General features: G+C 33.2%; 1 protein-coding gene across 1 annotated transcript in view; it reads right to left on the bottom strand.

The window, feature by feature from the left end:
• Positions 1 to 15,408, bottom strand: part of Vps13D (vacuolar protein sorting 13D) — a 1,260,195-nt gene that overhangs the window by 1,017,846 nt on the left and 226,941 nt on the right. The window contains exons 17-18 of the mRNA XM_090393926.1: positions 13,991 to 14,087; positions 9,795 to 9,942 (exon numbers count right to left, since the gene is read on the bottom strand). Of these exons, the coding sequence (XP_090250052.1) occupies positions 9,795 to 9,942; positions 13,991 to 14,087 (245 nt within the window). The remainder of the gene's footprint in view (positions 1 to 9,794; positions 9,943 to 13,990; positions 14,088 to 15,408) is intronic.

The following is a 15,408-nucleotide window of genomic DNA, read 5'->3' as shown; positions in this document are numbered from 1 at the left end:
TTTAAAATTGCATTAATCATGCATGTTTAACTGTCAGTACTCAAATATTTATTGTGCACTGTGAATTGATTATTTTTCTGTACATGCTTTGTTTATTTAATATTTTAAAGTTTAAAATGATTCTCTCAATTTTCCTAATTAAATTTTAATGTAAGCTTATTCCAAATTTCAAAGACCCAGGTACAAACTCATAGCTTTTCACCTTAATTTAAAAACAATGTTTAGTGAAGTGTTTCTCATTGGCAAACTTTATTAACCATACTCTTGAGAGTAGCAAAAAGGATTTTCACTTGGTTATAAATTAAATTAAACTCGCCAAGAAATTATACTTTTACTTAATTCTTTATTCACGTGTAAGTAAACAAAGTTTGTGCATGAAGCGATGATATTTCACAAGCAATATTTGTTGGCTTATACTTGGATAAAGGATTAATCAAGAATATAATTTAATGGCAAATTTAATTACTCTTGACTATACTGATGAATGTCATCAGTAAAGTCTATAGATAACATCTTGGGTCAGTAAGAGAAAGTTATGTACAAAAGGAAAAGAGTAGACAAAGTAAAACTTCTGTACAGATACAAAGCATGAAGTCCTGGAGCACCCGCCCCCTCTCCATTGAAGTTCCTATACTGATAGGAAAATCTGAAGAGTAAAGAATCCAACTACCATGATGTAAGAAAATGTCTAAAGAGAAAATGGCCACCCAATTTAAAAGAGCAGAAAGAAGACTGCAATGCCAAGCAAGATGGCTTGGTGATCTGAGTTTTATTGGCATATGGGATGCTAGAACTATGTTCTACTTCCAGGTGAAGTTAAAGCTGTATACACACAGTGTATTCAAGTATGAACAGAGAAATATATACAGAAATATGATGCATGTAACTGCATTTCATGAAGATAATCTATCAAAGGAAGATGAGCCAAATTGCTCATATGTAAATGGCACAATGCCTGTTGGTTTGCGAGTTTCATGTTCAGAAATAACTTTGTCTATGTATTGCGAGAACTGCATTTTTGGCCTTCCTATTCATTAATTTCAGTTGCTGGTCTATTGAGAGCAAGAACATTAAATAAGTAAGGATGGATGTCAAGTTAATGTCACAATTAAGTTGACAGAGGTTTTCTGAATTTGTATTAAAGGTCATTGCTGGCTTTCTTCGAGGTGAAAGGTAAAATACTGGAGTAGTAATTTAATAGCTAAATAAATTTAGTTAATTATTATCTCCAGATGTATTTTCTCCAATGAACATCATCATGAGTAATAATCAACATCTAAGCATCCTAGAACAGTAATATTTCCTAACATGTTCTGCATGCCATTTGGTTTAGTTTCTCCATGCATAATGACTGTTAGGGGTAAATTAATGATTGCATTACTCGCTGCTTATCACGATTCATTGACTCAGTTGAAATACATATTGTGAAATAGAGTTGAATGACTTAAACCGAGAATTAGGTAAAAAAGGGGGTTTAATAATAAAACGACTAGTTTCAGCTTATAAAAGCCTTCATCAGGTGACATTATAAAAGAAAAGAAAAAACACTAAACATTGAATGTTAAAAAAACTATGAACAACATACAGAGTCTCTATACATAATTAGCATGAAAACGTTGTAGTTGTATTTAAAGCTGTTCTTTCGTTTGTTGCATTGTTGGGAGAGTGTGTGTGTTTGCAGCATCACGTGAACGCCAGTACATGATTACAGCTGAATGACTATCTGGGAGGTTGTAGCTCAAGTTATTATTTAGATGTTCAGAATTGAGGATGACTTCCCTAGATTCTACGATTTTTCTCTCCAATTCATCATGGCAATGAAAGATGTTGGCAGATTTGTCCCAGCAGACTGTATGACTTGGGTTTTCATCATTAGGATCAGCCGAGAAAAGGGTATGGCTTGATAAGGCACTGGCTCATTGTCTCTTGTAAACAATGTCCCTCATGTGTTTCTCCATATGTTATTCAATAGATTTGTCCATCTGGTCAAAATAAGGAATATCACAATCACACCATATTTTGTACACACCAGGATATTTAAGATGATGATGACGAGGTTTTCGGTGGCTTATTAAGGAGTGGATTTTTGGAAGTGGAGTGAACAAAGTTGTGATATTGTATTTTCTTAGAACCTTGGCTAATTTTTGTGAAATTGAACTTATGTAAGGAATACATATATTGCCCTTAAATGTATTCATTTCTTCAGTGTGATGACTAGGATGATTAAGAAGGAATTTTTCAATAATTCTTTCAGAATATCCATTAAGTAGGAAAGTAGTTTTGAGATAGTTTATTTCTTTTTGGAGTTCATCCGGGTTATCAAGAAGAGAGCGAGCTCTATGTCCCAAGGTAGAAATTATTCCAAGTTTTTGGGGAGGGAGGTGATGGGACTGACTATGAAGATATCTGTTGGTATGTGTAGGCTTTCTATACATCGAAATTTTAAGTTTACCAGAAGAGCGGGTCAATTTTACATCTAGAAAAGGCAAGGAACTATCAGTTTCAAGCTCGGCTGTGAACTTTATACTTGGATGTTGACTATTGAGATGTTCCAGGAAATCCATTAGGGAATCATGTCCATGACTCCAAATGAGGAAAATGTCATCCACATAACGTTTCCAAACTTTAGGTGTTAAAGCAAAGGAAGAGATAGCCTTGGCTTCAAAATCCTCCAAGTAAATATTTGCAAGAACAGGGGATAAAGGATTACCCATCACCAGACCATGATTTTGCTTGTATATAGTATCTTGGAATCTAAAGTAACCGGACTTGATGCAATGGGTAAGTAAGGCTAACATTTTTTTGGATAACTTGTCTTTGAGTAATGTTATGACTTTGTCTGTTGGGATATTAGTGAACAAGGAAATTATGTTGAAGCTAGCCATGATTTCATCTTCTTTTTTCATTTTCTTTTCTTTTATAATGTCACCTGATGAAGACTGTTATAAGCCGAAACTAGTCATGTTTTACTATTAAACCCCCTTTTTTTTTTATCTAACTCTCAGTTTAAGTCATTCAACTCTATTTCACAATATATATAGTATAAAATATCTGCTTTATAAATTTTTAGTTATATAAAAAAGGCAATTGGAGAATAGGTAAACTGACTCCAGTTGCTCCATACCTGCAGTTTCCATACATGACTAAAATATAGCCCAAGTGAACCACTAAACAGAGCTTCTTTATTTGATAAAATAACATCACCAGCATAAGCATAGATTAGATTTGCAATGTTAAACTGGTATTGATACACAAAAGGAAACGAGATGAAAGATGAAAATCCAAAGCTCTGCGGAAACCTGGAGATTACTGTAAAATTTGAGGATAGAAACACTGTACATCTATCATTACAGGTAATGTTCAATCAACAAAAAAGACAGAAATGAGAGAATTTTACTTAGCAGACCTTTGCAGTGAACACAAACACCCTACAGATATCAAGGGTATTCACTAAAAATTCCACCAGCCCTTCCATGGCATTTATCCAAAGATGGGTGTCTCTAGCAAAATATCCTGTTGATCATTGGTAATAAACTTTTTAATGGAAACAATTTGTCAGTTGAATTTCTTAACTATTTCTAATCCTAATCTGAGATGCAACTTTTGTCTGTGCATTTTTCCAATGTGCAGTGGTGACATCTAGGGATGGACAGATCTTCTGGCATCACTTTTTGACTGCAACTCTTATATGAATATGAACAACCAATGTAAATCTTCTCCCGCTCTTCAGCAAACTATCCACTGTATGCATGCCACCTCTGATATTTCATCAGAAGAACATCAAAATCTTTATGTCTCCTAGTACTGATAGTATTTTTTCAGTATTAAAAGTTTGTGCTCAAGAAATGGCACTCTTCGAGCTATTAAACTTGTCTGGCATCTATCCAACCTGTTCCCAAAGAGGAATATAAAAGTTAACTATCAGACTATTGCCCTATTACTCTGATTTCAATACTATTGTAAATAATGGAAAAGTTGATCAACAGCCAGCTGCTTCACTACTTATAGACTTATCATTTACTTAGAGATCATCAATATAGATTCTATCTGTCATACTCTACAGTGAATCAACAAGTGGTCCTCACCACCTTTGGACACATACACAGGTAATGGAGGGGAAGGAACTCAGAAAGATCAGGTCTAGTTTCATGGCATTCTTACCAGGCTACCATATTGTGCTATTCCTCCTGTCCTTTGCAAGTTGATAACGGCTTCCTCTCCAGCTCAATGCAGGTGATAATGACTAGTTTATTTTCATCAGATTTTTCAATCAATGCTGATATCCCCCGGCCAGGTAACTTGGTTTTTACGTACACTCCATTTTTATACATCAATGATCTCTCTCTCTGACATCCAATACTATTCATAGCTTTGTTGTTGAGAGTACTCTACATTCTGCTTTTTCATTCTCAATACCTTGTAGGACTAAGGTGATTCAGGCATCAAGATCCTTCATAACCAATCTCCTTCTTGTTCTCAAGTGAGGTTATAACTTGGTGAGTTTGATGTCACAAAAACACAATCCTGTCTTATTTCTTAAGAAAAACCATGCTTCATTCTCCATCACTTTGACAATATTCTCTTGCCAACCACCATCAGCTTTCCTTTGGGGGTTGACTTTCACATCTAGCCTATCCTGGCACAAAAACATTACTTCACTTGCCTCTTTGGACTCCAGAAAACTGTTGCATTAAGTCTTTTCTATAAGTATTTCCATGGACATTGCTCAAGTGAGTTGGCCATTACTATCCCTCCACTTTCCTTAAATTACGTAGAAATATGAGCAGAAGCCAGTTAACACCCATATATAGTTCAGATCCAAACTTATCAAACCTGCTTTTGGCCTCTTCCTGATCTTATAGTTCTGAGCAGATTTCATCAACAGGAACATTATGTCAAGTGCAATCTGATATTTTGCCACTTGAACTGTTTAGAGTTTTATGTGGTATTACTACAAATTATTACTCTTCTTCCAGTAGATTTTGATACATATAGGACTAGATCTAAATGCTTACTATTTGACATTTCTATAACAATCACCTGATCCAAGTGATCTGCTGATATACAAAAAACAAGGAATGATTTTATATCAAGTCTGGTCTTCATTAATTCATCACAACATGCTTATATCTACCAATAATATACAACAACCCACAAACCAGTGGTCAGAGTAATAGCAAATGTAACTTTCCATTGTTTAAATGAGTTCAAATATTTCACTAGATGTGTTAACTGTTTTTTTTTTTTTACTTGCTTTCTAGTTTTTTACTTTATTCATGTTATTTCCTGATGAAGTGAAACAAAGCAGAATTTCATTAAACTAGGAAAAATAAAAAAATAAAAGTTTCTATTTGGCATCTTTGTTTGTGGTTAAATATCAGATAAAATATTTCTAGAACGATGTATTACTTTAGCAACAAGTAATTTATTTGTTACGTATACAATAACAAATTTACCATTTGTATTCTGGTTTAATAATTATTTAACAATTGTGAAGTTATAAAAAGCATCTAATATGTGTAATTAATCATTAATAGACTTTTGTTGTGTAAAACTTTTATGTACTATTACCCCTGGCGATGTAAGTCTTACTACACAAGAAACTTATTAGGTTTTAAGTGTTTATTTTTAAATAAACTCCTTATATTACAATGTGGTCTCAATACCGAAAACTCCCTACAGATGTATTACTTTCCCTTGTCAACTTAATATGTAGTTGTTTTTTAAACTATAACAATATTTATATAAAATACACTGATACCTTGCAATAGTTTTTTTTTTTTTTTTTTAATAGTAGATTTAAGTTGTATTTTTAGGGTCCTGGTAATGTGTATCTCCATGTTGAACATGGAGCTCATATGCAAGCTCTCTACAATTCTGAATCACCTTGCTTGCTTTCATCTGGCCTCTAAATTATCTCGATTTTGAAGAAATACTGATTAAAAAAAAAAGGAAGTATATATCAAATGTAGCATCATTTCTCCAGTATAAAAGAGTAATCGTTTTTTATCCAAAAGTTTCAGGATTGGATTATTTTCAAAAATCAGCAAATGTCCAGTATGAAAAGAAAGTATAAAAAGAAAGTATATATCAAATGTATCATTTCTGATTATGCCTTCTTCACATGAATTTCCAGTATAAAAGACTAATCGCTTTTTTTTTATCCAAAAGTTTCAGAAGGATTGGATTATTTTCAAAAATCAGCAAATGCAAAGTATGAAAGAGTCATCCCTTTCTATCCATAGGTTTCAGAGGGATTGGATTATTTTCATAAATCAGTAAAGCACTTTGCTTAGGTGATTGTTACAGAAATGTCAAGTAGTAAGCATTTAGATCTAGTCCCACTCTTGAGTAAAAATAGCAATGTATGTGCAGCATTTGTATGTTGCCATCCCACTTCATCTTCTGTTTTTTGTTGTATGTGCTGCTAGCCCTATTTCATGCTTTCTTTCATTCTCAACATCCTTGGAGTGTTCTAATCAATGTCTCTCCAGATCTGCCTGTCTGTCTGTGGATGTAGAGGTTTAAAGTGATTGAAGATTCTGTTGATTGGGAGAATCACTGATCCTTTATAGTTTTTGTCTGTTTGTTTCTTCGGACTGTTTTGGAAGTTGATATAGAATTTTTTTAACCGATGTTCTGTTGCAGCCATTGTTTTGGTAAGACTGAACTAAGTTACTGTAGCTCTTGGTTTCTTTGGTGTTGGTGGAAATTCTGTAGGTTCTATCGTGCAAGAAATAGATGATGCCTATTTTTTGCACTGGGTGATGATGAGAAGTTCCATGTAGATAGCATCCTGTATTAGCTGATTTCCTACAAACTGAGAATTTGAGTGTGTTTTGTTTGGATACATCAACTAGTGTATTGAAAAGATGTTTCTTTCTTGAATTAGAAAGAAACAGAACAATTGAATAAAATTCGACAGTGAATTTTATTTGTAGATGAATGTTGTTCAGGTAGGTGATAAAATTAAGGGTAATAAGTACTGAGCCAAATGATAAAAAATATCATCAACATATTTTCAACAATTTTTTGACAAAGTTCCTTGATGCAGGAGGGCTATTTTTTTAAACCACTTAATGAATAGATCAGCTAACAATGGAGAGCTAGTCCTCCTTTCTGTTCAAAATAATCTGCAAATTTGAAAAAAAAGAACTGATGATACAGTGTTTAAAGAGATTCACTTTGTCTGGCAGAAAGATGAAATTGTTCTATGGTTTCTGTTCTTGGAACATTGGTGAAAAGATTTACCACGTTTAGGCTTGCAATTAAATCAACTAAATCCACTATGATGACTGACACTTTCTATCAAGTGTGATGTGTTCTTTACATAAGAGGATGTTTGCCTGATGTAAGCTTTCAGTAGGTATGCTAGATGTTTAGATACTGAAGAAGCTGAAGAGTATCTTGCATCAACAATTGGTCTCAATGGCAGGTCTTGTTTATCCAGTTTTGGGTAAACCTCCAAGTTTGCCACTTAAAAAAAAGGTGTCTACAAGATCAGTTGCAACTTGGTCTTTATTACATAGGCTAAGCAGATAGATCTAGAGAGATACAACAATCGGAACACTTTAAGGATGTTGGGAATGAAAGCAAGCACATATTAGGGCTAGTAGCACATACAACAGAAACAAAGCATCAAAGAGAATAACAAGAAACTAAAATGCTCTACATAGATTACCATTTTTATTCAAGAGTATTCAAAAAATCAGCTGAAATGATGAAGCATCTTCTACAGCATAACAAAAAACATGGGATGATTTTACAAGTTTGGTCTTCATCAATCCAACATAACATACTCTTATCTACCAGTGGTGTACACCAACCCAAAAACCAGCAGCCAGTGCAAAAGTAAATGCACATTTTCCATTGTTTAAACGAATTCAAGTATTTCACTAGAGATACTGTTTATTACTTGTTTTCTAGTTTTTTAATTTATTCATATTATTTCCTGATTGAAGTGAAACAAAGCATTTAATGAAACTAATCAAATTTTAAAAAAATCACTTCAATTTAGCATATTTGATTGTGGTTAAATACTGGATAAAATATTTTGAAAATGTCATATCTCCACAAAAGATTAAGCAATGATGAAGTAATATATTTTGTAATTCTCACTATATATTACACACTAATTATGCTTTCCTTTAATGAGAGTTTAAAATACATGCCACAACACAGCTCATCACAACTCAGTTTGTTTTATTTTGCTATTTTCATAATGATGGGTGAATTTATATACATTATCCATCAACAATAATTTAATAGGAACAGCAAATAATAAAATTCACATCAACAAGAAAAACAGGTAGCACTCGCTGTGGAGCAAGACTCACTTTTCTCGATGCATGAGGTCACATGATTTGATCTTTGTCTATTTGCAAGGTAACTGAATTTTTTTAAAAAGCACTATTAAAAAGCATTTTTGTTATTCAAAATTTTGAAGTATTTAACTACATTAAGCTAATTCATATTGTGAGCTGTAAAAATATGCTTAGGACAATACTATATTACAATTGCACCTACTCAAGGTGTTGAAAGAATAAGATGTATTTAATTAGACAGTGCCAGTTTTAAACTTCTTTAAACTTATAATTACTGGTTTATTTTGTTAACAAAATTATATTGCAAGTACAATTTATTTTCTTTTAAAATAATAGATTGTCTATTACATATGGTATATATGTATAATGTTAATACTGAACTAAATATCAATTGGATTATAAAATTTATTTATTTGTAATTACAACTGTATATTTTTATTAAATATACAGTTGTAATTTAATAAATTTATTAAATTTTAATTTATTAATTTATAAAAATTTAATTTATTAAATTAAATGTAATTTAATAAAAATACTGTGTATTTTTATTAAATGCTATTTAATAAAAATATATTCATGATATGAAAAAACTTCCATGTTCTGAGATGAAATATGTACATGTTTTCTAGCAAACTTGATAGTCAAGGGTTTACTGTTTTCAAGTAAAGCACTATAGTGATAATACATAATGGCAACTCTTTTTTGCATTTCATGACTGAAACAAAAACCAAAAATGTGGTCATTTAGTAAAAAAAAACACTAATACTGCTGTGAAAGAAATGATGGGAGGTTTGGATCTCCAATTTGCACATTTATGAAGTCTTTCATACAGAAAGAAAAACATTTAAAAGCTATCAATTCTTATGTTATGACAATGAAAACAGGACAGCTGTAGAAAGAAGATATAGAAGGTTGAATTTTTAATGACTATCTTTCATATACAAGAAAAAAAAAGTTCTAAATTATGAGGGGGGAAAAAATAAAAAATAATATATATATATATATATATAATATTTTCAATGCATTTAGGACGAGGCAGAAAATTCACTTATTCCCCCCCCCCTTTTTTTAGATGTCCTAGGATCAGGCCACATGGTTGACACAAAGGCAGGAAGATGGAATTTAATTTATTACTGTGTAGACATACACAGTAATAAATTAAAAACTGGAGTTGAAAGAGTAATAAGAATGAAAAATGAATGAAAGGGACCACATGCATTTAGAAAGCACCCTCTGCCAAAAGCAGGTAGCCGACATGGAGGTGGGAACAGATATGCAAAGGTTAAAAATTATGTATTAAATATACAGGAGGTATCACTGTAGCAGATATAGGGAAAATTCAAATTAGGAGCAATATAATTAGCTTAAATACAGGGTGACTTTTTTTTTCTTTTACATAAAATCTTTTGGTCAAATTCAGAACTAATCGTAATAATAAAGATTCACATCGAGTTTCAGTGAACAACATACCTTTCATACATACAGTCCCTAAGAATATTAGCTTCTGAAGAGTCTATGGTAGATAAATCTTGCAACATAAGGTTTTCACTTATGTCATTCTTCTCCATGGAATAGGAAGGATTTTCAGGAGGAGTAGAGCATGGAGTGACAAAGTCTTCTGAAATACAAATATTGTTAAAACAATTTTCTTCTGAGATATACAGAACATATTTTAAATGGAAGTGGATTTCATAATGCAAAAATAGACAGAATAAGAAATGTGGCTTTTATTCTCAAATCTATATCAACTCTCATGAGATGCCTGAAACAACCTGAAATAACTGCCAATGTTTCATCCATTCTATGCAATAAAAGAGATTTCTTTTGCACTGCACACTACGATAAACCTATACTAGCAATGACAATAACAGATCTGACAATGAGCCATGTTCTTTTGTTTTTTTGTATTAGTGTGCCAACCAGACTTAAAGTAAGATAATCTAACATAACCTTGGAAGCCAAACATGGTATTTTTTTTTTAAAATGCTTCAGGCCTACAGTTAGCAAGTTAATTTCACCTTGCACAATAAAAATTATCTATCATATAAAATTATCAGATTCAGCCTATTTGAAAGCATATAAATTAAAGATGCCAAGAAATTATATTCTTGGTTTAATCCTTTATCCAAGTGTAAGCAAACAAAATTTGCACCTGAAGTAATTGCAGGTGCTAATTATCTATATAATCTAAGGTCATCATCCATTTATGCAGTTTTCAAATTGTTATATTTTACTTTTATATATATATATATATATATATGTGTGTGTGTGTGTGTGTGTGTGTGTGTGTGTGTGTGTGTGTGTGTGTGTGTGTGTGTGTGTGTGTGTGTGTGTGTGTGAAGATTGATTTACTCGGTTCTTGTACATTTTTATAAAGAGATTGAATGACTAGAACTGAGAGAAATGAAAACAAAGTTCATTAATACGACACAACTAGTTTCAGCTTGTATCAGCCTTTGTCAGGTGCACATTAAAGAAGAAATAACCAGTAAAAGCACATGGAGGAAATAACTAAACAACAGAGAAAATTAGTGTATATATATTTCAACGTTGAAGTCTGTGCATTCAAAATTGTTCCCTTGTTGGCTTCATTGTTGGGCATATGAATGCGTATAGCATCTCATGAATGCCAGTATTTGTAAGCAAACAGACAAATAAGTCAAGTTTGCGTCTGAACTATGTTCAGGTCTGAGGCAACTCAGGTAAAAGTGGAGTTAAAGGATTAAAACCAAGTTTATAAAATTGCTTTGTGTGTTTAACGTATAGTATACCCAAGGTAAAAAAGCTTTCTATGTCTTTCTCTCATCCTGAGATTTTCATATAATAAGGTCAAAGCACCTTGTGGCAACTTGTATAGGTAAAATTTATAAGCTCTGCATTACTTCACCCTTGGCATTTTTATGGTCTGGCTACCACTGACGAGACCTCAATAAAGGTCAAAACCTGTCTGGGTAGCGGCCCTTTCCTTTAATGCATAGCATCATACATCTCTGCAAGGGGAGTGCTTTGCATTAGGGAAGATACTAAAGGAAAGTGATCAGAGCTTACTCGACCTTTATGAGTTGCCTCAGACCTGAACATAGTTCAGGCACAAACTTGACTTACTTGTCTGTTTGCTTACTTGGGAAAAAGATACCAAGCAAGTTTATAAAATTGCTTGGTATCTTTAACGTATAGTATACCCAAGGTAAAAGACTTTCTACATCTTTCTCTCATCCTGAGATTTTTATTTAATAAGATCAAAGCACCTTGTGGCAATGTATAGATAAAATTTATAAGTTCTGCATTACTTCAACCAAGGCATCTCTGGGTCTCGCTCCCACTGACGAGACCAGTTTCAACCTCGATAAAGGTTGAAACTGGTCTGGATAGCAGCCCTTTCCTTTAATGTATAGCATCATACATCTCCGCAAGGGGATGTGCTTTGCAGGAAAGTGATCAGATCTTACTCCACCTTTACGAGTTGCCTCAGACTGAACATAGTTCAGGCACAAACTTGACTTACTTGTCTGTTTGTTTACTTGGGAAAAAGGATTAAAACCAAGTTTATAAAATTGCTTGGTATCTTTAACGTATAGTATACCCAAGGTAAAAAACTTTCTACATATATATATATAAAATATGGTAATTATGCCTTGAGGGATTGCTGCAGTTATTGCAGCAAAAGGAGGTCTTACATATTAAGGTGGGTACCATGGCTATTTCCACACACACACACACTCTTCTTTCCAAGCAGTGTGTGTGTGCGCATGCGTATACACTGCTTGGAAAGCAGTTAAAGGACACCATAGTGTGATGAACAAACAGCCACGGTACCCACCTCCTTTTGCTGTAATAACTGCAGCAATCCTACAAGGTATAATTTCCACACGCGTACGATAGTGGATATGATAGGTTTCTATCATATCTGCTCTCCTCTTGCCTGTCAGCTAATTACAATACAATTACAATAATAATTATAAAATTATAATTTTGACATTCTATTCCTGATGATAGCTCTGTGACAGGTGAAATACTTAAATTGATTAAATGTGTTGTTTATTTCTCTTTGTGCTCTAAGTTATTCCATTAAAGTGGAAGATATGAATGTAAACCAGTACTTAAGCCTAAATGTTCATTTACCTAGTGGATACCTACTAATAGAATACACCATGTGAAGGTGAGGACTGAACATCAGGTCAGAAATCCCAGTCAGTTTGATGTCATGGGGATCTATCCCCTTCCAGTTATTTACCTTTGACTGTTAAGTGGCCCTGCTGAAAATTTTTTATATGAAACTCAAAGGACTCAATATCTGGTATCTCCTCTCCATGTGAATTTTCTTTCAAGCATTCTTTATGCTTGATAACAGTATTAATAATAAATGGTGCATGTCCTGAACAGAAATCCAGCAGATACTTATCATTAGTATAAGCTTTTCCATTTTCACCAAATATTCAGAAAACATTTCTACATGGCTGATATTGATTTTTTGAATCTGCTGCTTGTATCTCCAACTAAAGACTAGCTTTTCTTTGGGGTTTAAGTCAGCTGCCTTCTCAAGTGACTTAAAGTTCTCTACTTAGTTAGAACCTTCTCTACAACAACAGGTACAAAGATATTGCATTATCCCAATTCTGAATTTTGAAATTCACTCAAATTAATCTATTAGAAATTGACTGTTGGTAACAAAGCAGGAAATTTCAAGAAGTAATTGTGTTTTATGTTGAATGCTATAGCTTTCTTTTCCTTGGTCACTATTACCTAAGTGTAGCATATTTTGGTTTTTAATTAGCAGAACCACGTTTATTTTAGTCTTCATCTCAATAATGGCAACTGCAGACATTATACTTTTCTAATTTTTCTGTCAGTTCAGTGCTTTGGTTTCTCTTAATGTGTCTTATATCAACCATTTTTTTATTTTTCACATTTCATAATATGGATGTCAGGAAACATTCCACACAAAAATATTGACAAATGCCCATCTTCAATTTTGCTAATGCTAAACTTGAGCTTGTTCTTGCAGAACATATTCAATGTTAACCCTAGTGGTTTCCTGAAAAACACAGCAAGAGGGGAAACATTGTTTAACTAGGTAATGTCCCAGCTGACAAGCCATTTTCTGATGTATAGTTTATTTTTTTTTTTTTGGGGGGGGGGGGGGGTCAATACAGAATAGAATTTCTTTGGCTAAGTTCCATACTGCCAGCCAATGCTTGTTCATTTGCTACCTAGGTGGATAAAAAAAAAAAGAAAGAAGACATCTTAACGGGAAGTTTACTCCAGTTAACAAGCCTTGACTCTTAAGAAGTTGCTTCGGAAACTCTTCAGATAATTCATTTTCAGTAAACTGATTACATCAAGAATAAGATGGCATATCTGCATGGTATTTCAACATTATTTTTTTTTAAAACCATCTATCAAGAACAGTAATAAATTTTTATTCATGAAACAAAAAAACAATGTGTTCTGATCACCTGATTCTGATAGCAGCTAAAGTCTAGTGTCTTGCAAATGCATTAGAAACTCCAAGTGTTGTTCTTATTTGTGAAAGTTTCACTTCTGCATCTCTCTCTCTCGTTTTTTTTTTTTTTTTTGGTAATATATTTTTCTAAAGTCAAGATTATTTGCAGTAATCCTGAATAATTGCTAAACTTGTAAAACAGCTTAAAGAAAATAATAATTACCTTCTTCTTCAAGATCATCTCTGTTTACAACTCTCTTCTCAACATCTTTATTTTTTGTAACATTTGAAAACTGAAGATTTCCTAAATCAAACAACACCTGAAAAATTATGATAACTATATATTAGACTACTGCAAAAATGAAAAAAAAAAAATATATCTTTTACAGCAGAACTTTGTCAAGTATTCTACATATAGATTCTACACATGCTAATGGTGAAAAGAAGTCTTTGCTTTTGTATCACACACTGTATATTTCATAAATGCATCATTTGGTAAAAATTTCACAATATAGAATTGCTAATAAGATACTGACATTGCCACAAAAATTGGTGAGAGTGATCATGAGGTACTTGTTTATGGAGTGGTGAAACAAGACAAGGTTACTGCCTAAAAGTAATATATGTGGAATTATAAGGTAGGTAATTATGGAAGTTCTATACTCAACTAGCATCAAAATGTTAAGTAGAATCAGCTGTGCAGAAAAAATGTTTTGACAGTGCATGGAAATTCATTCATATCTGACAATAAGCAATGCATAACTGCATTCCAAGCATTAGGCAAGTAAATAGAGTAGCAGTGAAATGGATGAAAAATCAAGCAAGTTGTATTTGAAAAGAAAAGGTTAAGAAAATGAAGACTAGGAAGGTGACAAGCATGGTAAAGAAGGAAAAGGTGCAGCATGAGAGGAGATTGGCTGGTCAGGCCTAGGTTAATTCATGGGAATTCTTCCACTATATAGCAAGCAAGAGGAAGAATAATTATGGCAAGTTGACACTGATGGATAGTCATGGCAGCACAGTGACCATTGCAAAGGATATAGTGGAATTACTGAATGAGCATTTTACTAGTGTATATTACTGGTGTAAATGATGCCGTGCAATATGTAGAAGGAAGGCAAATATTAGGAGAATTGGATGTGAAAGAATCAGAGGTGTATCAGGTATTGATTGTGTTAGACATAAATAAGGCTGTGGGAATGGATGACATATCACCACATATTTTTAAGGAACATGTATAACAGTTAGCTATGTCCTACACTGGTTATTTAATGAAAGTCTTGCAGTGGATTAGATTCCTAAGGAGTAGAAAGAAGCCAAAATAGTACCATTCTGTAAACATGGTTCTAGGACAGATTTTTAATTATAGACTAGTCTGTATAAGGAGCCTGTGTAGCTGTGGATGTGGTATATGCATACCACGGCGCTTGGCCGCATGAAGGAAGACTTGGTTTCGAGTCTAGTCGGCGACTAGAGGAAATTTTTCTAAGCCTTTTTTCGACCGGTTCCCGAGTTAGTCGATCTCTGGCACGGGCAAGCGGGTTTTTCCTCCCGGAAACTCGGGTTTTTCCTCCCGGAAACTCAAGAAAATCGACCGTAGAACCCACATTATTTTTTCAAACATTAAATATATTGTGTTAG

The sequence above is a fragment of the Typopeltis vanoorti genome, chromosome 6 (assembly GCF_054136105.1).
Source record: "Typopeltis vanoorti isolate ZY-2024b chromosome 6, IOZ_Tvanoo_1.0, whole genome shotgun sequence".
NCBI lineage: Eukaryota > Metazoa > Arthropoda > Arachnida > Uropygi > Thelyphonidae > Typopeltis > Typopeltis vanoorti.
The sequence above is the reverse complement of the archived record's forward strand: the minus strand, read 5'-3'. Positions and strand labels throughout refer to the sequence as shown.